General features: G+C 48.4%; 2 protein-coding genes across 8 annotated transcripts in view; one reads left to right on the top strand and one right to left on the bottom strand.

Annotated features, from left to right (window-relative positions):
• TMEM175 (transmembrane protein 175) overlaps positions 1 to 12,503 on the bottom strand; it is a 33,361-nt gene extending 20,858 nt beyond the window's left edge. For 3 of the 6 annotated variants that reach the window (XM_025386790.1, XM_025386791.1, XM_025386795.1), the window contains exon 1: positions 12,351 to 12,503. The gene's annotated coding sequence lies outside the window, so the exon portion shown is untranslated. The remainder of the gene's footprint in view (positions 1 to 12,350) is intronic. The other 3 variants (XM_025386796.1, XM_025386794.1, XM_025386792.1) reach the window with 3 other exon arrangements.
• Positions 12,504 to 12,505: 2 nt separating this feature from the next.
• Positions 12,506 to 23,253, top strand: part of GAK (cyclin G associated kinase) — an 82,502-nt gene continuing 71,754 nt past the window's right edge. For both annotated transcript variants that reach the window (XM_025386779.1, XM_025386778.1), the window contains exon 1: positions 12,506 to 12,848. In XM_025386779.1, the coding sequence (XP_025242564.1) occupies positions 12,704 to 12,848 (145 nt within the window). In that variant the 5' untranslated portion in view covers positions 12,506 to 12,703. The remainder of the gene's footprint in view (positions 12,849 to 23,253) is intronic.

Below are 23,253 nucleotides of genomic sequence, written 5' to 3'. Positions count from 1 at the left end.
GTGGATCCACTCACCAGCTGAAAAACATGTGTATTGTTTCATTCTGCACAATTATGAATAAAGCCACTGTATATAAACATTTGCACACAGGCATTTGTGTAAACATGTTTTCATGACTTTTGGGTAAATGCCTTGGAGCAGTTTTGCCAGGCCGTATCATAAGGACACGTTTACTTCATGAGAAACCGCCAGATGATTTGCCGAGGCGGCTGCACCACCTGCATTCCCACCAGCGGGGCGTGAGACCTGCACTTGCTCATCTCCTCTGGTACTCGGTTTGGCACGGCTTAGAAAAACAATTCACTGGGCGTAGTGGCTCACGCCTGTAATCTCAGCACTTTGGGAGGACAAGGCGGGCAGATCACCTGAGGTCAGGAGTTTGAGACCAGCCTGACCATGATGAAACCCCATCTCTATAAAAATACAAAAATTAGCCAGGCGCGGTGGCTCACGCCTGTAATCCCAGCACTTTGGGAGGCCGAGGCAGGCGGATCACTTGAGGTCAGCAGTTTGAGACCAGCCTGACCAACATGGTGAAACCCCGTCTCTACTAATACAAAAATTAGCTGGGCATGGGGGCAAGTGCCTTTAGTCTCAGCTACTCGGGAGGCTGAGGCAGGAGAATTGCTTAAACCCAGGAGGCGGAGTTTGCCGTGAGCTGGGATCGTGCCACTGCACTTCAGCCTGGGCAACAGAGTGAGACTCCACAGATCACAAGGTCAGGAGCTCGAGACCAGCCTGGCCAACACGGTGAAACCTGATCTCTACTAAAAACACGCAAAAAAAAATACCCAGGCATGGTGGTGGGCGCTTTTAATCCCAGCTACTTGGGAAGCTGAGGCAGGAGAATTGCTTGATCCCAGAAAGTGGAGGTTGCAGTGAGCTGAGATTGTGCCACTGCACTCCAGCCTGGGCGACAGAGTAAGACTCCATCTAGGAAAAAAAAATAATAGCAATAAATATCAGTAATTCAATTAACTTATTTTAGTCATTCTAATAACTTGTGTAGGGGTGTCTCATTGTGGTTTTAATTTGCTATTTCTCTACTGACTCTAGAGACTAGTCAGTCTCTACTGACTAATTTCTCTACTTTTATCTGTACAGCTTTCACAGTGAAGTGTCTTAGAATCTTTGCTGGTTTACTGAGTTGTTTGTGATGTCATTGAGTTTTGAGAGTTCTTTATATTCTAGTTAAAAATCCTGCAAGATATATAATTTGGAAATATTTTCTTGCAGTCTGTGGCTTGTCTTTTCACTCTCTTACCAGTCTTTAGGAGAACAGAAGTTCTGAATTTTGGCTGGGTGCAGTGGCTCACACCTGTAATCCCAGCATTTTGGGAGGCAGAGGCAGGTGGATCACCTGAGGTGAGCAGGGTTTGAGACCAGCCTGGCCAAAATGGCAAAACCCCATCTCTACTAAAAATACAAAAATTAGCTGGACGTGGTGGTGTGTGCCTGTAGTCCCAGCAACTCAGGAGGCTGAAGCAAGAGAATCGCTTGAATTTGGGAGGCGAAGGTTGCGGTGAGCTGAGATCACACCACTGTACTCCATCCTGGGGGACAGAGTGAGACTCTGTCTCAAAAAGAAAAAAAAAAAAAACCAGAAAATTCAAGGAACCTATAATGGCCAAAATAATCTTGAAAAAGAACAAAATTGGGAGCACTCACACTTCCTGATTTCAAAACTTAGTACAAAGTTACAGCAGTCAAGACAGCATAAAGACACAGACCAATGGAATATAGTTCAGAAATAAACCCCCACGTTTATGGTTAACTGATTTTGACAAGGATGCCAAGACCACTCAATGGGAAAAGAAAAGTATTTTTCACAAATGGTGTTGGGACAACTGAATATCCACATGCAAATGAATGAATTCGGACTCAACCTAATACACATACAAAAATTAACTTGAAATGGATCAATGACATAAATGTAAGAGTTAAAACTACAAAACTCTTACAAGATAATGCGGAGAAAATCATTTCATGACATTGAGCTTGACAAAATATTCTTTTTTTTTTTTTCCCCCCCTTTTTTATAAAAACATGGGGTCTATGTGGTCCAGGCTGGGCTCAAGCAATTCTCCTGCCTCGGCCGCCCAAGTAGCTGGGATTATAGACGTGAGCCACCACGCCTGGCCAAAATTGACTTTTTCTTTAAGCCGTTTTAGGTTTATAGAAAAACTGAGCAGAGGCCAGGCATGGTGGCTCACCTCTGTAATCCCAGTACTTTGGGAGGCCAAGGTGGGCAGATCACCTGATGTCAGGAGTTCAAGGCCAGCCTGGCCAGCATGAAACCCTACCTCTACTAAAAATTTATAGATAGAGTGAGACTCCGTCTCAAGAAAAAAAAGAAAAATTGAGCAGCAAGTACAGAGTTTCACTCTTGTTGCCCAGGCTGGAGTGCAATGGCACGATCTCGGCTCACTGCAACCTCCGCCTCCCGGGTTCAAATGATTCTCCTGCGTCAGCCTCCTAAGTAGCTGGAATTACAGGTGACTGTGTCATAATGCCCAGCTAATTTTTGTATGTTTAGTAGAGATGGGGTTTCACCATATTGGCCAGGATGGTCTTGAACTCCTGACCTTGTGATCTGCCCACCTTGGCCTCCCAAAGTGTTGGGATTACAGGCATGAGCCACTGCACCCGGCCCAGAGTTCTTTTATACACCTTCACATCCCCCCTTCCCCTTTCTCCTATCATTATTATTTTGAGACAGAGTCTCACTCTGTCACCCAGGCTGGAGTGCAGTGGGCACAATCTCGGCTCACTGCAACCTCTGACTCCTGGGTTCAAGCGACTCTCCTGCCTCAGCCTCCTGAGTAGCTGGGATTACAGGCACACAGCACCATGCCCGGCTAATTTTTGTATTTTTAGTAAAGACAGGGTTTCACCATGTTGGTCAGGCCGGTCTCAAACTCCTGACCTCGTGATCCGCCCACCTTGGCCTCCCAAAATGCTGGGATTACAGGTGTGAGCCACTGTCACCGGCCTCCCTTTCTCCTATTATTAACATCTTACATTACTGTGGCACATTCGACACAATTGACAAGTGAATATTCACACATTACAATTAACCTAAGTCCATAGTTTACATTAGGCTTCACTCTGTGCTGTATTCTATGGGTTTTGACAAATGGAAAATGACTTGTTTTCACCAAAACAGTATCACACAGAATAGTTTAAACACCCTAAAAATCTCTGGTGCTCCACCCTCCCTCTTTCTTCCTGAACCCCTAGCAACTACTATTTTTTTTTTTTTTTTTTTGGAGATCGAGTTTCATTCTTGTTGCCCAGGCTGGAGTGCAATGGTGTGATCTCGGCTCACTGCAACCTCCAACTCCCAGGTTCAAGTGATTCTCCTGTCTCAGCCTCCTGAGTAGCTGGGATTACAGGCATGTGCCACCATGCCCGGCTAATTTTGTATTTTTAGTAAAGGTGGGGCTTCAACATGTTGGCCAGGCTGGTCTCGAACTCCAGACCTCAGTTGATCCGTCCGCCTTGGCCTCTGAAAGTGCTGGGATTACAGGTGTGAGCCACTGCGCCTAGCCTACTGCTCTTTTTACTGTCGTCACAATTTTGCCTTTTCCAGAATGTTCTATAGTTAGAATCATATAGTATGGAACCTTTTCACATTGGCTTCATTGAGCAATATGCATTTAAGCTTCCTTCAAGTCTTGTTGTTGCTTGATAGCTTATCTTTTTATTATTGAATGACAGCCTATATTATGGATTTATCAGTTTATTTATTCACTGATTGCTCGCATGGACCATTTTCAACAGTGTATTATATAGTTCTTCATATTGATGACATCCAGTTTATCTGTTTCCTTTATGGATAATGCTTTTGGGGTCATGGCTAAAAATCTCACAGAACATTTCATAGATTATCTTCCGTAAGTTTTACAGTTGTAGATCTCACATTTAGATTTATGATTTTGAGTTAACTTTTATGTATAATGCTAGGTATGGATTAAGTTTCCTTTTTTTTTTTTTTTTTTTGAGGTGGAGTGTCACTCTACTGCTCAGGCTGGAGTGCAGTGACACCATCCCAGCTCACTGAAACCTCCGCCTCCTGGGTTTAAGCAATTCTGCTGCCTCAGCCTCCTGAGTAGCTGGGATTACAGGCACTCACCCCCAAGCCCAGCTGATTTTTGTATTTTTAGTAGAGATGGGGTTTCACCACGTTGGTCAGGCTGGTCTCGAACTCCTGACCTCAAATGATCTGCCCCCACCTCGGCCTCCCAAAGTGCTGGGATTACAGGCGTGAGCCACTGCACCCGGCCCAAGGTTTCTTTTTCTCAACACATGAATATCCAATTTTTCCACCATCATTTGTTGAAACAATTATTCTTTCTCCAATGAACTACTTTTGCACCTTTATAAAAAATCAGTTGACCATAGACACCTGTGGGCCAATTTCTGGACTCTTCTATTTACCTACTTAGCTATCTTTATATCAACTCCACACTGTTGCCCAGGCTAGATTCAAACTCCCAGGCTCAAGGGATCCTCCCGCCTCAACCTGCTGAGTTGCTGCGACTACAGGCACATACCTCTACACCCAGCCACCACAGTTTTGATTACTGTAGCTTCAAGGGTTTAAATTAGGTAACGCAAATCATACAATTTTATCTTGTCCTTGTTCAAACTTGTATTGGCTATTCTCGCTCCTTTGCAGAGCCAAGTAAATTTTAGAATCTATGTGTCAAATTCTCGTAGTCTGCTGGGAATTTGACTGGTTTACATTGAATCTACAGGTCAATTTGAGAACTGCACTGTTGAATCTCCCAGTTTATGAGTATGGCATATCTCTCCATTGATTATGGGCTTTAATTTCTCTCAGCAATTTTTTTGTAGTTTTCAGCATATAAGTCTTGCACATCTTTTTTCACATTTATCCCAAGTATTTCAGACTTTTTGATGCTATTGTAAATGTCTCTAATTTCAACTTCCAATATTTATTGCTAATATGTAGAAATAGAATTGATTTTTGCATATTTATCTTGTATCCTGCAACCCTGCTAAACTCATGAGTAGCTCTTTTTATAGATTCTGATTTTTTTTCTTTTTTTTTAGAGACCGAGTCTCACTCTGTTGTCCAGGGTGGAGTTGCAGTGGTGCGATTTCAGCTCACTGCAACCTCCACCTCCAAGGTTCAAGTGATTCTCCTGCCTCAGCCTCCAGAGTAGCTGGGATTACAGGCATGTGCCACCACGCCCAGCTAATTTTTGTGTTTTTAGTAGAGATGGGGTTTCACCGTGTTGGCCAGACTGATCTCAAACTCCTGACCTCAGGTGACCTGCCTGCCTCGGCCTTCCAAAGCGCTGGGATTATAGATGTGAGCCACTGTGCCTGGCCCCGGCCCTCTTTTTCTTGCCTCATCACATTGGCTAGAATTTCTAGTACAATGTTGAACAGAGGTGGTGAGATCAGACAGCCAGCCTTGGCTTGTTCCTGGTCTTAGGGGGAAAACATTCAGTCTTTTATTATTTCATATGATGCTGGCTACAGGTTTTTCACAGACGCCCTTACTGGGTTGAGGAAGTTTCATTTTACTCCCAGTTTGCTGAGTTTTGTTTTTTTTTTAAATCAGTAATGGATGTTGGGTTCTGTCAAATGCTTCTCTGTATCTATTGAGATGATCCATTTTATTTTTTCATTCTCAAGAGTGTGAATTACATTGATACACTTTCAAATGCTAAGCCAACTTTGCCCTCTTGGGATATCCCACTTGGTCATGGTATGTTATCCTTTCTGTATATAGTGTTGGATTCAATTTGCTAATCAACGTTTTAAATGCATCTTCGTGTCTATGTTCACAAGAGATATTATCCTGTAGTTTTCTAGTAATGTCTTTGTGGAGTTCTGGTATCAGAATAATGCTGTTAGGAAACATGAGTTGGGAAATAATTCCTTCCTTCAACTTTCTGAGTTTGTATAGAACTGGTATTATTTCTTCCTTCAGTGTTTAGTAGAATTCCCAGTAAAGTTATCTAAGTTTGGAGTCTTTTTTTGAGACCGAGTTTTGCTCTTGTTGTCCAGGTTGGAGTGCAATGGCACAGTTTCAGCCTACTGCAACCTCTACGTCCTGGGTCCAAGTGGTTCTCCTGACTCAGCCTCCCAAGTAGCGGGGATTACAGGCACCTACCACCATGCCGGGTAATTTTTGTATTTTTAGTAGAAATGAGGTTTCACCATGTTGGCCAGGCTTGTCTTGAACTCCTGACCTCAGGTGATCCACCTGCCTCGGCCTCCCAAAGTGCTGGGATTACAGGTATGAGCTACTGTGCCCAGCCAAGTCTGGAGTCTTCTTTAAGGGAAGATTTGTCAACTATAAATTCAATACTTTAATAGACATAGAGCTATTTAGGTTGTCTATTTCCTTCTTTTTAAAAAGCATTTAAATTTTTAATTTTTGTAGGTATATAGTAGGTGTATATATTCATGGGGTACATGTTCTGATACAAGCATGCAACGTGTAATAATCACATCACGAAGAATGAGGTACTCATCCCCTCAAAAAAAATAAAATAAAGATGGTTAGATACCACAAAGTATGTTGCAATACCTTAACTGTATGCATGTCAGGGCCTCTTTCATCCTTTCATACAATATGTTTTCTTTTGAGACAAAGTCCCACTCTGTCGCCAGATTGGAGTGCAGTGGCTCAATCTGGGCCCACTGCAACCTCCGACTCCCTGGTTCAAGTGATTCTCCTGCCTCAGCCTCCCAAGTAGCTGGGATTTCAGGCACACGCCACCATGCACAGATAATTTTTGTGTGTTTTTTTTTAAGTAGAGACGGGGTTTCACCATCTTGGCCAGGATGGTCTCAATCTCCTGACCTTGTGATCCACCTGCCTTGGCATCCCAAAGTGCTGGGATTACAGGCATGAGCCACTGTGCCCGGCCCAACACAATTTCTTCTTAAATGAGCTTAACTGGTTTATGCTTTCCAGGAATTTGTTCGTTTAGTGTAAGCTGCTGAATTTGTTGGCCTGAAGTTCTTAATAATAGTCCCTGGCCGGGCGCGGTGTAATCCCAGCACTTTGGGAGGCCGAGACGGGCGGATCCTGTAATCCCAGCACTTTGGGAGGCCGAGACGGGCGGATCACGAGGTCAGGAGATCGAGACCATCCTGGCTAACATGGTGAAACCCCGTCTCTACTAAAAAATACAAAACAACTAGCTGGGCGAGGTGGCGGGCGCCTGTAGTCCCAGCTACTCGGGAGGCTGAGGCCGGAGAATGGCGTAAACCCGGGAGGCGGAGCTTGCAGTGAGCTGAGATCCGGCCACTGCACTCCAGCCTGGGCGACAGAGTGAGACTCCGTCTCAAAAAATAAAAATAAAAATAAAAAATAATAGTCCCTGATTATCCTTTCAGTAGTGACGTCATCTCTCATTCCTCATATTGGTAATTCGTGTCTTGTCTTTTTCTTGTTCAATCTGGCCAAAGATTTTTCAATTTTATTAATCTCAAAGAATCAGCTTTTGGTTTCCCTGATTTTCTTTATTGCTTTTGTTATCTATTTGTTTGAATTCCACTCTGATACTTATTATCTGCCTTCTTATATTCACTTTGGGTTTCACTTTCTCTTACTTTTCTGTTTTTTTTTTTTTGTGTGTGTGTGTGTGACAGAGTCTCAGCTTGCTGCAATCTCCACCTCCCGGGTTCAAGTGATTCTCCTGCCTCAGGCTTCCAAGTAGCCGGAACTACAGGCGTGCACTGCTACACCCAGCTAATTTTTGTATTTTTAGTACAGATGGGGTTTCACCATGTTGGCCAGGCTGGTCTCGAACTTCCGACCTCAAGTGATCGGCCTGCCTTGGCCTGCCAAAGTGAGCCACCATGCCCGGCCTACTTTTCTAGTTTCTTAAGGTGACTGCTGAGGTCACTGATTTGAGATCTATCTTTTAATACTGTTTTAGCAGCATCCCACCAGTTTTAAATGCTGCATTTTCATTTTCATCCTGTTCAAAATACTTTTTTTTTTTTTTTCTTTTTTTTTTTGAGATGGAGTCTCGCTCTGCCGCCCAGGCTGGAGTGCAGTGGCCAGATCTCAATTCACTGCAAACTCCGCCTCCTGGGTTCATGCCATTCTCCTGCCTCAGCCTCCCGAGTAGCTGGGACTACAGGCGCCCGCCACCTCGCCCGGCTAGTTTTTTTTTTATTTTTTAGTAGAGACGGGGTTTCACCGTGTTAGCCAGGATGGTCTTGATCTCCTGACCTCGTGATCCGCCCGTCTCGGCCTCCCAAAGTGCTGGGATTACAGGCTTGAGCCACTGCGCCTGGCCTCTCAAAATACTTTCTAATTTCCTTTTTGATTTCTTCTTTGAACCATGAGTTATTTATTTATTTATTTATTTTTTTGAGAAGGAGTCTCGCTCTGTCGCCCAGGCTGGAGTGCAGTGGGGCGATCTCGGCTCACTGCAAGCTCTGCCTCCAGGGTTCACGCCATTCTCCTGCCTCAGCCTCCCAAGTAGCTGGGACTACAGGCGCCCGCCGCCACGCCTGGCTAATTTTTTGCATTTTTAGTAGAGACAGGGTTTCACCGTGTTAGCCAGGGTGGTCTCGATCTCCTGACCTCGTGATCCACCCACCTCAGCCTCCCAAAGTGCTGGGATTACAGGCGTGAGCCACCGCGCCCGGCCACCATGAGTTATTTAAAAATGAGTTTAAAAAATATACAAGGCCGGGCGCGGTGGCTCAGGCCTGTAATCCCAGCACTTTGGGAGGCCGAGACGGGCGGATCACGAGGTCAGGAGATCGAGACCATCCTGGCTAACACGGTGAAACCCCGTCTCTATTAAGAAATACAAAAAAAAAACTAGCCGGGCGAGGTGGCGGGCGCCTGTAGTCCCAGCTACTCGGGAGGCTGAGGCAGGAGAATGGCGGGAACCCGGGAGGCGGAGCTTGCAGTGAGCTGAGATCCGGCCACTGCAGTCCAGCCTGGGTGACAGAGCGAGACTCCGTCTCAAAAAAAAAAAAAAAAAAAATACAAAAAATGAAAGTGAGTTATTCAGGTTCCAAATATTGAAAGGATTTTCCAATCCATTACTAATTTCTACTTTAATATTCAATATCATTCTGGTCAGCTAACATACTTGTTTAATAGACCAGAATATGATCAGGCTCAGTTAATGTTTTAATGCACTTGAAAAATTGTGTATTCTGCTGTTATTGTGGGGAGTGTTCCATAAACATTAATTAGGTCAAGTTGACTGACAGTCATGTCAAGTCTCCTATATCTTTAGTGATTTTCTGGGTATCTATCCATTTATTCTCTATTTATTGAGAAAGAATATTCTCCAACTACATCAATCTCCAACTACAATTGTGATATTTCTCTCTCCTTGGAGCTATTAGTTTATGCTTTGTGTATTTTAGAGCTTTGTTATTAGGTGCATAAATGTTTAAGATCATCAAGTCTTTTTGATGAATTCATCCCTTCATCATTATAAAATGATCCTCTTAATCTCTTGTAATCCTCTTTGCTATGAAATTTTGGAAATCAGGTATGGGGATTAAGACTATAAATTCAGTTTTGGGTATATACATGTTTATATACGTAGCGGTATCTCAGAACAAACATCCGAGAGTTCACATGAGATACGGAGATAGATATTCGGGTTAAGATGGTATTACCACAGCATCTACTTCAACGCCGATAAATAAAGGTGCTCCAGAAATATTTGTAAGATAAGGAGTCCGACTCTGGTTTCCAAAGTGATGACAAGGTTTAGAAATGTCCAGCCAATCCCAGGTCATGCCAGTGTAAGTTCATGGCCTCCAAATGAGTGCTTGAACGCTATCATGCTTTCCAGTGTTCGCTAGGTTTTTCATAACAGCTATTTTATATCTTTTTGACACTGCTTAAATCTTGGGATTCCTACTTCCCCTCTCACTTTCAGTTGAAGCTTTTCCTTCCTCATTCCCAATGAAAACAGAAGCCATTAGAGAATTCCTTCACCTTCATTCCAATAAATACATAAGGTCACCTGCAACTGCAGCCCATTTTTCTTCCTAAGTGTTTTTCCTATGTCCAAAGCAAGTATCCCTACCTATGCTTTGGATGCCATTCCCCTCCTATGTTGTAAGAGATAGAAGATATCTCATTAAGATAGAATTATGTTATTACTCCTCTTTTTTCTGTACCAGCAAACCTTCTCTCCCTTCCATCAGCTTTAGGCTGCTCAAGAATCTCTCCTCTTAAAACATCTCATCATCCTTCTAGCTCTCTAAGCTAAGGATGCTGAATTTGTTGGCCTAAAGTTGTTCACATTCTCCTCCACAGACAAACGTCTTATCTCCACTTGCCATCTCTACTTCATCATCTCTTCATTCCTCTACTATGGTGATATGTAGCTTCCACCTCATTACTCCAGTGAAGCTATTCTTGGTGAGATGACCAGTGATCCATTGTGAATAAATCTACACATATCTTCCATTTCTTTTTCTACTTGACTTTTAAGCAGCATTCGACACTTAACTGCATTCTCTGCCCTGCACATCCTTGTTCCTTGGCTCTGTGACAACACTCTCTTGGTTTTCTTCCTCCTTCACTGGCTGCCCTTTCTCCACAAGCTGTCTATTCTCTGAAGATTCTAACCTCTTTATGTCTAGTACACCATCTCTGTTGGTCCTCTCTTCAGCTCCTACAGCCAACTGCCACCTCTATGCTGAGGATGCCCAGATGTCTGTCTCCAGCAGGGATTCTTTCCTGATCTCTCAATCCTTCTATTCCACAGCCCACCAGACAAATGCGTTGGCTGGAAAAGCCAGAACTTGTATTGAATTTTAGCCGTATCACTTGTTGACCCTGGCCAAGTAATGGCATTGTTGAGCATTATTTTCTCATCCCAAAAATAAAGGGGGTTAATTTTACTGTGCTTTCTTCACAAAGATGCTTTAGGACCATTACAATGAACCCTTACAGAAAAGGATGTTGCAAGCAATGAATCAGTGCATAAGCTAAGCTATTGCTACTGTTATTTTTGTTACATGTATTTTTAAAGATCTCATTTGGCTACATGTAACGCTTCATTCCATAAAATAGGTAAGTGTTCCAGTGAGCTCAGTCTATTATCTTTTAATGATAAAGATAACAGATGTTAGCTTCTGGGACGGCTAAGAGGCTGATTTGAGCTTTAGAATCCATTTTTGAGTTTGAGAACAAATAACTCTATGGAAAGGGTTGCAACCTCAAATTACTATAGGAACCAGGCAGGTAACATACGTGAGCCAATCTGGTCAGGCAAACGACTGTGTCTTACCTGGAGGGACCGCTCTAGGTAACTGGTAACACACATCATTTGGGGTCCAATATTGACAGGTTTGATTTTTCCACAGAAGCTGGAAAACTAGGTTTTTAACGTTCAGGACTTTCAATGATTATTATTATTATTTTTTTTTTTTTTTTGAGGCGGAGTCTCAGGCTGGAGTGCAGTGGCGACCACCTCCTGGGTTCAAGCGATTCTCCTGCCTCAGTCTCCCGAGTAGCTGGGATTACAGGCACCTGCCACCACGCTCAGCTAATTTTTGTATTTTTAGTAGAGACGGGGTTTCACCATGTTGACCAGGCTGGTCTGAAACTCCTGACCTCAGGTGATCCGCCCGCCTCGGCCTCCCAAAGTACCGGGATTACAGGCGTGAGCCACAGCGCCTGGCATCAGTCTTTAAATGACAGCAACTAATTCACCTCCTGCTACCCACTCCCAACCCCCAAATACTGTGTGGGCCAAAAACTAAAAATGCACTGTCTGTGAGCCATTTCCTCATTATCCTAGAAGGAACGTCACCTTTTCATCTCCAAATGGTTGGGCATTATGAACCCTTCCAAGTGGTTCATGAGGACTTGCTTTTGCCTTGGAAAATGTCAGGGTGCGAACGAACCTTGAGGGTCACAGGGCAGTCTCTGCAGTGCTGTGGTTGCCCAGGACGAAGGTTTTCTAGCCCACAGTTCCCACTATTGGTCACTCCACCGCCCAGACCCTGGCTTTCTCGGAAGACAAGGCATTGCAGCAGCGTTTCCCTTGCCAACTGCCTGCCTGGCTGCTGGGAGGGGGCTGCCAAGCTTAGTCGCTAAGCGTCACAGGAAACTCCGACCTCCATGAGACAAAAAGCAAGTATTTATTGATAGCTTAACGCACGCTAACTCCTTGCTCCTTAGCCAACTGAGAGAAAAATTCGCGAACCCATTCGCAAACGCGGCGCTAACAGCAAACGGGAGGCTGACTCCACCCAGAGGATGGCGAAGCGCTTAAATCGAAGACACCTGAGAAGGAGCCTCCCACAAAACAGACCATGTGGGGAACGGTACCGGGAGTTGGGCTGGGGCGCTGAACTACCTGGGCGGGAATCGCCGCGGCGACCGCTCCGCGCGCCTCCGCTGGAGTCAGCCCGGCCGGGAGCTTGATAACCGGAAGTTCGTCACAAGCCCGGCGACGCCGCGCACGCGCTGTCTCCGTCAGACCTCCGCGCCGGAGCGCGCAGCCAGGAAGCGAGGCCGCGGCGAAGGGGACGGGGCTGGGCCCCGACGCCGCCTGACGCGACGCGTCCTCACGCGCGAGTACGTCACGGCGTCGGGGCGGAAGATGGTGCAGCTCCGGGCCGGCGGTTACTGAGCTGACCCGGACGGCGAGGGAGCCGGAGCCCGAGCCCGACCACTCCGGCTGCCGCGGGGTGCGGCGCAGCCACCGCCATGTCGCTGCTGCAGTCGGCGCTCGACTTCTTGGCGGGTCCAGGCTCCCTGGGCGGTGCTTCCGGCCGCGACCAGAGTGATTTCGTGGGGCAGACGGTGGAACTGGGCGAGCTGCGGCTGCGGGTGCGGCGGGTCCTGGCCGAAGGTGAGGCCCCGGGTCGGCAGCGCGGGTGCGGCCGCGGAGTGTTGTCTCCGGGACGCTGGGGGCAGCGTCAGCTTGGAGTGGAAGGGCGTGGGTTAGGGGTCCCAGCGTGGGTTGTGGGTCAGGGTCGGCCAGGGGAGGGTCTCTGCCGAGGGCGTGGGTCAGGGCCAGGCGAGGGTCACAGTGGGGGGCCCCGTAGGTCAGTGCCTGCTGGCGGTGATTGCGGAGGGCGAGGCTGGGGCCGGGGTACTCTCTTGTGATAGGAGTAGGGTCAAGTTGGAGCAAGGCCTGGGGCTTGGGGAACCCCCCAGGGTGGGTGGGCGAAGATGTTAGGGTGAGGTGGGGGATGGTGGCAGGCAGGGAGCTTGGGTGGGGGCCTACAGGGGAGGCTGAGGGAGGGTGCTGGAAGGCCGACAGCTGGAGTCAGGAGGTGAGCGGTGCAGGAGGGGGTTTAAGCCTTGGTCTTTTGCCGGACATCTAGGGTTATTGAGCAGGCAGGGACAGGACTGGACTTTGGAGGTTAGGGCTCATTCTTCTACAGTTCAGGGAACTTGACAGTAGGTGGATGGACACGTGTTGCAGGTAGTTGCGGTCGTAGCCTGGGGGGTGGGGGGTTGGCTGAGGGTAGACAGGGCTCTGTCTAGTGATCCCCGTTCCTCTTCTTATCACCTCAGTGTTTCTCTTCCCGGTGAACATTTACTCACTCGTGTGATTCTGTGTGTGGTACAGGAAACAGAGCCAGTAGTTGCGACCTATATAGAATTTGTAGAGTGGACAGGTCACTCGGCTTAAGTCCTCTTGAGTCAGTCTTGAGTCAGTTTTGTCTCTGCCTGCCATTTCTAGCCGCCTGAACGTCCTCTCCGTTCACACGGAATCGATCTCCAGTGTCAGTGAGTCCCCTTCTCTCTTGTGGATTTTCCTTCCATTTTTTTGTCCAGTGGTGCCTGGAGGTGTGTCACGTTTCACTGGCTGTGAAGTTTGTTGGCTAAACATGGTTGACTTCGGTGCGGAAGCGTGACTGTATTCTGCTGTATTGGCACAGGGCAAGGGAGTGAAGTGACACAAAAACCCTCACCCTCACCAGCTCCGTGGTACCTCTCAGGGCTGGAGGGTTAGCCTGTCCAGGTGCCTGCCCTGTGACCAGATGGGAAACTATCCCAGACTTCTGGTTATCACAGAAGGTCTGCGGAGACATTTTGACTGCAGCGTTGTCACACACTTTGTCTCCGTTGTGGTCAAAACCAAACAGATTTTGGGTACAATTTGGTCAGCTCCAAGCTCTTCTTTCAGAGGTGGGGGCTGAAGTATGATCCTCTTTCACATCTTCTGTTAGAAACAGATTTCTCTCAGATCAGCTCATTTATTCTGAAAATACTAGGTGGTTATCTTCATTCTTTAAGAAATTCATAGCGGACAGGACTTGGTTTCTGGAACCTCAGACCGGTGCTCAAGCGGTGGAGAGACAGAGGCAGCATAGGGACGGATCCTTGGCGGTGGGATCCTTGGGGTGGTACACACAGTATGAGCTCTGGGAAGGAGTCAAGCAGAAGATGGCACGGATCAGGGTTTGAGGGATGGAGAATGCACCCTCACTGGGGCCCGGAGAGGAAGATTCATGTAAAGAAAGAAGCCTGTGGGTCACTTAGCACCCAGGAAGAAGAACAAGGAAATGTTGGCGGCCGCTGAGGTTGTGCAAAGGAACTTGTTTCCCTTTGCTATCTAGGCGAGTCAGGAGATAAAAATAACCAATGCAATTAGGAGCTGTAGATTTCCTCCTTGTGAGCTTAATAGGTGGCCTGCAGCCTCCTAAGTTCTTTGAAGTCTCTTTGAACTGAAACAGGGTGTGAAAGCTGAATTAAGTATTTTGTATAAACATACTTAAATAAGTTTTGTCTGGATAGCAACCTTAGAACATAGGCTATGGGAGTTCAGGCTGTCTTGTGTAAACATGGCGATGGCCCGTGATCTGAACCCTTGAGTACAGATGTTTATGATTCCAGAATTTTTCAGGTTTCAGAATGATCATTGCGGCATATAACCTGTATATCATGGGATGTTTCCAGAGAACTTGGGAAAGTATTCTGTAATTGAATACATTAATGTTTCTGTAATTAAATGACAATATTCTCACTGTGGGATAAAGTCTGCGATTAGCTCCGTATCAGTTCATGTCAGGTTTTATCCCAAATGAGGTTATGATAGACTAGGATTTGCTGTCAAGTGAGTTAGGAAAAAACGGTTTTCTTAGCTTTTAGGAATTTGGACTTGTGGTGTGAATGGGTTTTTAGGTAGAACTGTGGAACCGGATAGCTTTCAAATTTCTTCAAATTTGTTCTGTCATCTTCCTTTTTTTTTTTCTTTAAGAGACGAGGTCTTGCTGTTACTCAGGATGGATTTGAACTGGGCTCTGGATCTTCCTGCCTCGGCCTCCCGAGTAGCTGGGATTACAGGCATGTGCCGTTTCCCACCTGGCTAGTCTTCACTTTTTTAAAAGGCAGGTTATCAGGAGCACCAACCGTGTCAGAGATGCCCAGGGCAGGTGTATGCTGTGTGTTCTTTGTTTTGGGTTCTGCGTGCCGTTGCTTTTGAAATGGAGCCTGCCGTGCCCTGACTGCAGGGAAATCCACCTTCCCTGTGTGGCTGACTTGAACTCAGTGTTACTGCTAGTGAGGTAAATTGAGGCAGAAAATAAAAACGATGCCGCACAGTTGTCGTGTGGTTTAAGCGTGACTCGCCTCGTGCGTTTGGTTGGGTGTTGCATGTAATTTCTGCCAGCCAGCAGCCCTTGTGTGCCATGCTCAGTATTAGCTGAGTGGCTGGGCCCGCTGAGGAGCCTTGGGGGTCAAGCTCTGGCCTAAGGAATGGGGAGGGCACAGCCTACTTGCACCCCCAGGGCCACTTGTTTGTGATCCTGGCTTTCCACCCTTCTTCCTCTTTGACATGGCTTTTGGAGGGTTTCTCCCTTCACTTACGTAGAATTCTGGACTGGGTGAGGGCACTGGGAATATCTAGTACTGACAGTTGCAGAATTGTGTGGTACAGACAAGACTCTTGGCCGCAAGTTTCAGAAACCCTCCCAGGTGGGCTCAGTGGCAGGGAGGCCCCATGTTTCCAAGGTGGGCTCGGTGGTGGGGGGAGGCCACATGCTGGCCCTGCGTGTCCTCTGCAGGGTACACTTGAGATCATTTTCTTTTATTGGAAATAGTCTGGCTCTGTTGCCCAGGCTGAGTGCAGTGGAACGATCACGACTCACTGCGGCCTTGAACTCCTGGGCTCATGTGATCCCCCGGCCTTGGCCTCCCAGAGTGCTGGTATGACAGGCGTGAGCTAATGTGTCCAGTCTTAGACAGATCTTAAAAGTAGATAGACCCGGCCAGGCACAATGGCTCATGCCTGTAATCCCAGCACTTTGGAGGCAGAGGTGGGCAGATCACCTGAGGTCAGGAGTTCGAAACCAGCCTGGCCAACATTCCAAAACCCCATATCTACTAAAAATACAAAAATTAGCTGGGCATGGTGGCGTGTGCCTGTAGTCCTGCTACTCAAGAGGCTGAAGCAGGAGAATCACTTGAACCCGGGAGGCGGAGGCTGCAGTGAGCCGATACTGCGCCATTGGACTCCAAGCATGGGCGACAGAGTGAGACTCTGTTTCCAAAAAAAAAATAGACCCTTAGGTTGCTGTGGCGAGCCAGCCTTGTAGCACACCCTCTTCCTACATAGGACTTGGGACTGAGGGCACCAGCCTCTGAAGCTCTGTGCTGTTCTCTTGGCCACCAAGGTTCTGTCATCCTTGCTTCTTTGTACCTCTGCTGGACCCAGAGCCTGAAGTGCGGGGGCTGCACTCACCCAGGGAGGGGTGCGGGGCAGTGCACAGCGCAGGTAACCAGGGACGGGTGCGGGGCAGTGCAGAGCGCAGGTAACCAGGGATGGGTGCAGGGCAGTGCAGAGCGCAGGTAACCAGGGACGGGTGCGGGGCAGTGCAGAGCGCAGGTTACCAGGGGCAGTTGCTGGGTGGTGCAGAGCGCAGGTAACCAGGGAGGGATGCGGGGCAGTGCGGAGCGCAGGCAACCAGGGACGGTTGCGGGAGGGTGCAGAGCGCAGGTAACCAGGGAGGGGTGCAGGGCGGTGCAGAGTTCAGGTAACCAGGGATGGGTGTGGGGCAGTACAGAGCGCAGGTGAGCAGGGAGGGGTGCGGGGCAGTGCGGAGCACAGGTAACCAGGGTCTCTGGGGCTTGGGTAGTTGGTTCTAGGTCATCAGGCCTGTGAGGCTCGTATTCTGCCACGTAAGTAGCTGCCCTCTCATGACCCTCCCCATCACAGAGTGGCTGCCCTCTCGCGGCTCTCCTCATACCCCCTTCACTTCCAGGTTGACGGCTTGATCATGAACCTTTGTCCACTTTGACTAGTTCCCAGTGTGAAATAGTAATGGTCAGAACCACCATGGCAACATTTAGGGGCTGTTAGTATTTGCCGAGCTCAGTCTGTAGTGCTTTATGTGGATTGTGTGTGCGGAGACCAGCTCTGTCGGGGAGACCCTAACCCAGCGGTGCTAGAGGAATTAAAGATACACGCACAGAAATATAGAGGTGTGAAGTGGGAAATCAGGGGTCTCACAGCCTTCAGAGCTGAGAGCCCCGAACAGAGATTTACCCACGTATTTATTAACAGCAAGCCAGTCATTAGCGTTGTTTCTATAGATACTAAATTAACTAAAAGTATCCCTTATGGGAAATGAAGGGATGGGCTGAATTAAAGGAATAGGTTGGGCTAGTGAACTCCAGCAGGAGCATGTCCTTAAGGCACAGATCACTCATGGTATTGTTTGTGGCTTAAGAATGTCTTTAAACGGTTTTCCGTCCTGGGCGGGCCAGGTGTTCCTTGCCCTCATTCTGGTAAACCCACAACCTTCCAGCGTGGGCGTTATGTCCATCACGAACATGTCACAGTGCTGCAGAGATTTTGTTTATGGCCAGTTTTGGGGCCAGTTTATGGCCAGATTTTGGGGGGCTTGTTCCCAACAATGTGGTCCTCACAGTAGCCCTGGAAAGTGGGTACTGTAATTACCCCCATCTTGCAGAAGAGAAAAGTGAGATTACTTTTCTCTTCTGCAAAAAGTGAGATTAGCAAGTAACTAATTTGTGGAGATTAGTCACTTGCCAGAGGTGGAGTTGTGAAGTGGGGCTTGGAGCCCGAGGGAGGTGTCCTTAGGGCCCTGCCCGCCCCCCGCTGGTCTTCGCATTGTGCCCTGCAGGAGATGTCTGAGCAGCTAAGGTAGCAGAGGCTACTGGGGCGGAGTGTGACAGGCTGCGGCCGACCTAACCCTTGGCAGAAACAAGTGTTACTTCCGTGGTTTTTGTCTGTGACATACGGGGACATCACTGTCTGGGGAGGACCCCCTCAGCTGAATTAGCCGTTCAGGGAGGTCACTGTCGGGGGAGGACCCCCTGGGGTGAGTTAGCCATTCAGGGAGGTCACTGGGGGGGGAACCCCTGGGGTGAATTCACCCTTTGGGGAGGTCACTGTCAGGGAGGACCCCCTGGTAACTCAGTCACCCCCTGAGTTAGCCATTCAGGGAGGTCACTGTCGGCGGGGGGTGGATGGGGAGGAACCCCTGGGGTGAATTAGCTGTTCGGGGAGGACCCCGTCCGGGAGGACCCCCTGGGGTGAATTCGCCCTTTGGGGAGGTCACTGTCGGGGAGGACCCCCTGGGATGAGTTAGCCGTTCAGTGAGGTCACTGTGGGGAGAGGACCCCCTGGGGTGAATTCGCCCTTTGGGGAGGTCACTGTCAGGACCCCCTGGGGTGAGTTAGCTGTTCAGGGAGGTCACTGTGGGAAAGGACCCCCTGGGGTGGGCTCACCACTGGGGGAGGTGATGGTTGGGCTGGGCCGCTCCCCATTCCTCCTGCTGCGCTCCGTGGACTCCTGGTGAATCGCTCGTGGTTGTGTCTGCGTGGGCACGCATCCCTGTGTCCCAGTCCATCCATGCTCCTGTAACAATATCATATGCTGGGGGCCTGTGAACCACAGACGTTGATTCCTCACGGCTCTGCAGGCTGGAAGTCCAGGCGCAAGGCACCGGCAGATCTGGTGTCTGGTGAGGGTCCAGCACCTTCTTGCTGTGTCCTCACAGGGCGAAAGCGGTGAGGGAGTGCTCTCTGGGGCTTCCTTTATTACGGCAGTAATCCCAGTCCTGAGGGCTCCACCTTCATGGCCTAATCACCCCCAAGGAGGCCCCACCTCCTAACACCATCACTTTGGGTATTAGGATTTCACACAGGAATTTTGGAAGGGACAGAGATTCACTCTGTAGTGTGGTGAATTATGTGTGTATTGAAAGTGTTGGTGTGTAGTATTTTATGTTAGAAAAGTGTCTTTCTTAAAAGCAGCCAAGTTGATTAAAAAAGATACTCAGATCTGCCTGTAGTGGTCCTGTGCTGACCTCACTGTCCCCCGGCACTCTGTACTGTCCCCAGCGTGCCCCGTGCATCCTACACCCATCCTGGTGAGAGGTGTCCTCAGCCCCTTGCATGGACGCTGGTGGCTGTGTGGGGGAAGGTTGCCCAGCTCTGCTCATGGGGCCTGCAGGCTGCTCGGGGGCAGCAGACTCTAGCGTCCCGAGTCCTTGGAGTGTCCCCTGGGTGTTGGTTTTATTTGGGAATTTTGATGGGATTAGAAAGTATCAAGCTTTGATTTGTGCCTTTCTGAGTAGTGAGTTTGATAACGCTTATTTGTTGCTCAGCCTCCCCTTCTGGCTTTGCACATTCGTATCCTGTGCCTGTTATTTTTTTGTTTTTATTTTTTTTGAGATGGAGTCTTGCTCTGTTGCCCAGGCTGGAGTGCAGTGGTGTAATCTCAGCTCACAGCAACCTCCTCCTCCTAGGTTCAAGAGATTCTCGTGTCTTAACCTCCCAAGTAGCTGGGATTACAGGCGCGTGCCACTACACCAGGCTAATTTTTGTTTTTTGTTTTTTGTTTTTTTTGAGATGGAGTCTCGCTCTGTCGCCCAGGCTGGAGTGCAGTGGCGCAATCTCGGCTCACTGCAAGCTCCGCCTCCCGGGTTCACGCCATTCTCCTGCTTCAGCCTCCTGTAATTTTTGTATTTTTAATAGAGACAGGGTTTCGCCATACTGGCCAGGCTGGCCTCAAACTCCTGACTTCAGGTGATCTGCCTGCCTTGGCCCCCCAAAGTGCTGGGATTGCAGGCAGGAGGTGCTGCCCCCGGCCTGTTTTTCTTTTAGTTAAAGAAATTTAAATTATTATGGACATAACACTAAAATATGTTGAATTTAAGTGCTTTGACAAGTGCTTTTCCCTGTGTAGCTAAAACACCTGTTGCAATGGAGGACAGTCAAGTTACTCCAGAAACTTCTTGTGCCCCGTTCCAGTCATCCTTCCCTCACCTGGCCAGGTGAGCCGTTGCTCCTGGCTTCGGCTCACCATGACTGGTTTTGCTGTCATGACCATTGTGAATGTCGAATCCTACCCTGTGTGCTTTTCTGGCTGGCTGCTTTTCTTGACGTTCGTAGTTTTGAGGTTTCCTTGTGATGTTTGTATCAGAAATGTGTTCCGTTTATTGCTGAGTTGGATTCGGTTTGTGTGGATGTACCACAGCTTTTAAATCCACTCACTTGTTGATAGATGTTTGGGTTGTTTCCATTTTGGGCTATTGTAATAGTCTGTTCTCACACTGCATAAAGAAATACCTGAGATTGGGTGATTTGTGAGGAAAAGAGGTGTAATTGGGTCACTGTTCCTCAGGCTATACGGGAAGCATGGCTTGGGAGGCCTCAGGGGACTCTCAGTCCTGGTGGAAGGCAAAGGGGAGGCAGGGAAGAGAGTGATGGGGAGGTGCCGCACTTTCAGGCAACCAGATCTCACAGGAGAGCACCCACTATCCTGAGAGCAGCCCCCGGGGTTGGGGGGGAACGCCGCCCTCATTACCCAATCAGATCTCACTATCCTGAGAGCAGCCCCCCCCCACCCCACCCCCATCCTCATGACCCAGTCAGATCTCACTATCCTGAGGCAGCCACCCCCAACTCCGTCCTCTTGACCCAATCAGATCTCACTGTCTCGAGGCCGCCCCCCCCCCCCCCCCCCCCCTCATGCCCCAATCAGATCTCACTGTCCCGAGGCAGCCCCCGCCAACTCCGTCCTCATGACCCAATCAGATCTCACTATCCTGAGAACAGCCCCCGCCCCAACTCCACCCTCATGACCCAACCAGATCTCACTATCCTGAGGGCAGCCCCCCGGCGGGTGTGTGGGGAGGACTCCCTCCCCAGTGTCTAACCAGATCTCTCAGGAGAGCACTCACTATCCTGAGAGCAACCCCCTGGGTGGAACTCCATCCCCATGATCCAGTCACCTCCCACCAGGCCTCTCCTCCAACATTGGGGGTCACAGGTGAACATGAGATTTGCGTGGGGACACAGATCCAAACCGTATCCGCTGTTACGAATAAAGATCCAAATCATATCCGCTGTTACGAATAAAGTCGTTGAGAACATTTTTTTCCAAGTCTTTTTGTGCAGATGTGTTTTCCTTTGTCTTGGGTAAAAAACACCAAGGAGGTGGGATTGCCGATTTAGAGATTGGATTTAGGTTGAACTTCACATGAAACAACCAAATCCCTTTCCACAGCACCTGCACCATTTTGCATTTCCACCAGCCACACTGGAGAGTTCCTGGCGCTCCACTTCCTCACCAGTGTTTCTTGTGGTCTTTCAGTTTGATTGTATCCATTCTTGTGGGTGTGCAGTGGTGTCGATCTCATTGTGATTTCATTGGAATTTCCCTGATGATAATGATGTTCAGCAATGGTTTGTTTGTTTGTTTGTTTGTTTGTTTTGAGACAGAGTCTTGCCCAGGCTAGAGTGCAGTGGCACCATCTTGGCTCACTGCAAGCTCCACCTCCCAGGTTCAAGCAATTCTCCTGCCTCAGCCTCCCAAGTAGCTGGAATTACAGGCGCACACAACCAGGCCCATCTAATTTTGTGTGTTGTAGTAGAGATGGGGTTTCACTATGTTGGTCAGGCTGGTCTCAAACTCCTGCCTTGGCCTGCCAGAATGCTGGGATTACTGACATGAGCCACCGCGCCTGACCTTTTTGTCCGTTTTTTATTGGGCAGGAGTTGGGAGAGTCTCTGCTTATTTTGGATACAGGTCTTATGTTTACATATTTATATAATTTATGTGAGAAAGAGAAGGCAAGCCTTAGCTGTGGTCACTCTGCTGTCTCAGGCCAGTCTGCCTCAGGGAACCTGGGCCTTGAGATCTGGCCTGGCCTGAGCATTTGATGTCTTTGTGCCTCCACTCCCCACCCCTGCACTCCCTGTGCTTGAGATGAGGTCTTGCTCTGTTGCGCAGGCTGGAGTGCAGTGGCACGATCATGGCTCACTGCAGTCTTGAACTCCTGGGCTCAAGCAGTCCTCCCACCTCAGCCTCCCAGGTAGCTGGGACCACAGGCACTGACCACCACGCCTGGCTAATTTTTAATTTATTTCTGGTAGAGATGGAGTCTTGTTAGTCTTCCTGTAGGCTGTTCTCAGAACTCCTGGGCTCAAGTGATTCTCCCACCTCAGCCTCCCAAAGTGCTGGGATTGCAGGTGTGAGCCACTGTGCCTGGCCTGTGCCTGTTTCTTAATTGGCAAACTATGTGCAGTAAAAGGTGTACGACAGGGTCTTGGAGGTGCCTGGCATGCCCTTCTTTAATGTTTTATACATTACCGTTATTTTAAAATAAACGGTATTTTTTGAGTTCATTGTCGGTTCCCACGCAGCTGTGAGAAAAGATGGAGATCTTTTATATTTCAGACCCTTGCCCAGTTTCCCCATTGGTGACAGTCGGGATGCCGACCCTGGTGCAGGTGAAGCTGTGGAAGGCTCCGTCCCCGCAGGGAGCCCTCGTGCCACCTCTCACAGCCTCGCCATTTCCTTAGCCCCTGGAAACCTCTAGTGTTTGCTCTGTGTGTGATTTTGTCATCCGAAGGATGCTGTGTAAGGGGAAGTGCAGAATTCTTCAGGCGGTTGTGTGTGTCAGTAGCTCGTTTCCTGTGGCGAGACTCCTCTGTGTGAATGTGCGCGGCTTGCCCAGCCAGCCACCCGTGGAAGGACATCTGGCTGTTTCCGGTTTTGGCTATTACAAATAAAGCTGCTGTGACACTCGCATATGGGTTTTTGTGTGACTATACGTTTTCATTTCTGGGGTAAATGTCTTAAGAGTGCAGTTGCTGGTTCACGTGTGGTAATTATGTGTTTAATTTGTTAGAAAACTGCCAGATTGTTTCTTGAGTGGCCATACATTCCCACCAGCAATGTAGGAGCGTATCAGCCTGGTTAGACTGCCGTAACAAAATACTCCAGACTGAGTGGGGGAGCAGTAGAAATTCAATCTCGCAGTTCTGGA

The sequence above is a fragment of the Theropithecus gelada genome, chromosome 5, assembly GCF_003255815.1.
Source record: "Theropithecus gelada isolate Dixy chromosome 5, Tgel_1.0, whole genome shotgun sequence".
Taxonomy (NCBI): domain Eukaryota; kingdom Metazoa; phylum Chordata; class Mammalia; order Primates; family Cercopithecidae; genus Theropithecus; species Theropithecus gelada.
Note: the sequence above shows the minus strand (reverse complement) of the source record. Positions and strands in the feature narration are given on the sequence as shown.